The sequence below is a fragment of the Triticum urartu genome, chromosome 3A (genome assembly GCF_056163025.1).
Source record: "Triticum urartu cultivar PI428250 chromosome 3A, HENAU_Tu73, whole genome shotgun sequence".
NCBI classification, from domain to species: domain Eukaryota; kingdom Viridiplantae; phylum Streptophyta; class Magnoliopsida; order Poales; family Poaceae; genus Triticum; species Triticum urartu.
In genome coordinates this window covers 34,175,031-34,178,201 of record NC_141875.1, presented here as the reverse complement: position 1 = coordinate 34,178,201, position 3,171 = coordinate 34,175,031, and the positions used below count along the sequence as shown (strand labels likewise).

Genomic DNA, 3,171 nt, shown 5'->3' with positions numbered 1-3,171 from the left:
CTAATGCGACCGGCGGTATACAAATGTGAGCATGGGAGATGAAGCAACAATGGCCTCCCACAAGAGCAATCACATTGTGTTAACGACACCTTGAAAGCCCGACCTCCATGTTGCCGGCCATCGTTTGTGGTTCCTCCTGGCTCTTTCACTTCATACTTCCACTCTTCGTTGTCATATAATATAGCTTCTTCTGAGTCCGCCTTTCGTGATTGAAATTCTAACCATTCATCAACCTTGGGTGGGAACTTGTACTTGTACTTGCGCGGGTTCTCACCCGCTATCTGTGCATCAGTTTCCATTGAGTACTTTAGAAAGTACGCATTCATCTTGTCAAATGTGTATTGAACTATTGCCGTCACAGGTAATCCACGTGCACCTTTGAGCACCCTATTGAAGCATTCGGCCATATTGCTTGTCATTTGACCGTATCTTCGGCCATCTTCATCAAAAGCACGTGCCCACTTGTTCCGGTGGGGAATGTGCCTATTCATAAAGTCTTGACCCCCGTGATCAAGTTTTTTGTGTGCGAGCAATTTGTTCAACAAAGTGGCGAACCGCTTCTCGAAGAAAGCAAGACAACAATCTTGAAGATCATCGGCCAACTCCTTAAGGCCACATGCCCTATAGAAGTTCGAACAAAAGTGCCTCATGCACCATCGATGGTGCAACGGAGCATGCCCGGGAATGTCAATCTCCACTGCGTTAAGAATTCCTGCATGCCGATCCGATATGACACAAATTTTCCTTTGAGCGGGTAACACCTTCATCCTCAAAAGACGCATAAACCACTCCCAGTTGTCATTGTTCTCTGCCTCAACCAAAGCAAATGCCAATGGCAACACCCGGTTATTGGCATCACTTGCTATCGCAACCAACAAGGTGCCCTTGTATTGTCCGGTCAAGAACGTGCCATCAATGGAGATGACCGGCCTACAGTGTTCGAAAGCCCTCACGCATTGCTCGAACGCCCAAAATGCACGGCCAAATACTCGGACTTTCTTTCCTTCATAAACCGTTGTTTGGTGCCCATGAGGCTCGACAACATGAACCATGCCCGGGTTTGTGGCGGCCATGGCTAACAACAACCTAGGGATTCGGTTGTATGCTTCCTCCCAAGTACCATACAACATCTTAAATGCGGCTTGCTTCGCCTTCCATGCCTTGCCGTACTTCACCTTGTAATGAAAGATGGCTTTCACAAGGTCAATGACATGTCGGACGCTCATTGTTGGAAGTGTGGATATTGAGTTGGAGAGCCTGTAAGCGATGAACTCAGACGTGAGTTGTCTGTGGTCTTGGGACACAATCTTGCCATCCACCCTTTTGCCTCGGCACATGTGAGTTGGCACACAACTCACTACGTGCCAAGCGGGACCTCCTTTCCATGGTCTTGCACGCACAATCCACGGACATATTTCATCTTCACATGCACATGCAACCGTGTAGCGCACATTGACGTCCGAATGCACCACCTTGTGTGGACGATAATGCGTAACCGAGTAGTTGTCGAGCCACATCTTCAATTCCAAGAAGGTTTCGAACTTACACCCTTTACCAATCCGGTTCTTGTCGTCTCCCAAATCACGGTGAGAGCTTGGCCTAACCCCAAGAGATATAGATTTGCCACCATCCACAACGGCTTCATCCGCGAGACTAACATCCTTGAACGATGGTGTCTTGTGATCCCGACCGAATACCTTCTCGAAAGCTTCGGCCTCCTTCACCGTGAACCCCTCCTCATCAACTTGTTCATCGGGACCTTCGTCATCCGAATCCGATGCATATGCACGGGAAAAAGGGATGGAATGGTCCATTGTCTCTTGCAAATGATATTTGTCAAGATCACCCACATTGTTGTCATGGAGATCAACTTCATTGTCATCGTTTGCATACTCATCATTGTCCTCTTGCAAAGCTTCATCTTGGTTGTTTGTAAACGGGCTCAATGTTGGCCTCACTTCTTGGGTCAAAAGAGGTTCAACAATTTCATCTCGCTTCAAGGGTGGGGGGCTACTAGCAACCAAAGGGGAGGGTTTCCGGTTCAAGTCCAAATGCAAATTTGAATCAACCTTCTTCGTTGCAAATAACTCAAGAGCCTTGTCAAGTGAATCGGCCACCGTTTCCTTGTATGCAACCCAACGTTGCTCCGAGTTGATACGCATTGTCTTCCAACGGATGTGCATTCCAAAACCTACATTATGCCTTCCCTCCAACTCAACGATATCACCAGGGTCCATCCAATTCAAATCTTTCCTCACTTGTTGCAAGAGCTCCGCATAGCTAGGACTACTATCAAACAACATATCTAGCTCATCCGGATCCGGTTCAATATTGCCTTTCAAGAAGGCGTCTTTGTCCCCATGATGAACAAACACACATGTTCTTCCCATCCCTATAAGCATTCAGACAACACATCGTAACATTGCTTCCATGAGTACTAATTTAAGGATTAACACGGAATACAAACCCTAATATATATATCAAACAACAACCCTAACCCTAACCATAACCCTAACCCTAACCATAACCCTAACAATAACCCTAACCATAACCCTAGCACCAACATAAGAACACCCATAAGAATAACCCTAACATACTAACAAAGCCTAATCATAGGAAATTGGCAAACAAAGATCTCACATCTCCATGCAAATCTCTAGATCCAAACAAAACTAGGGTTTCCCAAACTAGCATTACTTGGATCAAAACAAGGGATCGGAGAAGATTACCTTGAGGGAGGGTATGACTTCGAAATCCATGGACAAATTCTTCAAATTTGCAAGTTTTGGGAGAGGATTTGAGAGGGGGAGAGAGTGGGAGAGGGGGCAAAGCTCGGGTTGGGGGGAGTGGGGGAGGGGGGCCCAGACGCCGGATAAGTCACAGTGCAGCGCCCGAACGCTAGGCGCTGCACATTACATGTGTGGCGCCTAGCTAGGAGGCGCTGCACTGCTGGGTGCGGGCCCAAGGACTGCCACGGTGGACTGGCGTGCAACGCCGCCGAGCTGGGCGCTGCACCGTAGGGTGTGGCGCCTGCGTGGCGGGCGCTACACAAAAGGGTCAGTGCTGTGAAATAGTTTCACGGGCAGTTCATTTTGTGAATTGATTTCGTCCATAGGTCAAAATAGTCAAATTTGCCGGCGGGAGACTTGAGCTCCTGGGAACGATCACATT

General features: G+C 47.9%; 1 protein-coding gene across 1 annotated transcript; it reads right to left on the bottom strand.

Annotated features, from left to right (window-relative positions):
- On the bottom strand, positions 1–2,402 carry LOC147978216 (uncharacterized). Its single transcript, XM_087514677.1, has 3 exons — positions 762–2,402; positions 150–281; positions 1–54 (listed from the first exon to the last, which is right to left on the bottom strand). Exons 1-3 carry the CDS (start codon positions 2,400–2,402, stop codon positions 1–3), a joined length of 1,827 nt encoding a protein of 608 aa, XP_087370803.1.
- Between the last annotated feature and the right edge of the window lie 769 nt (positions 2,403–3,171).

Coding starts and splice junctions, on each gene's coding strand:
- LOC147978216 (XM_087514677.1), bottom strand. CDS start 2,402: ATGCTTATAGGGATGGGAAGAACATGTGTGTTTGTTCATCATGGGGAC. Junction 282..761: donor TGCGTCTTTTGAGGATGAAG/GTGTTACCCGCT, acceptor ACTGATGCACAG/ATAGCGGGTGAGAACCCGCG. Junction 55..149: donor ACGAAGAGTGGAAGTATGAA/GTGAAAGAGCCA, acceptor CTCTTGTGGGAG/GCCATTGTTGCTTCATCTCC.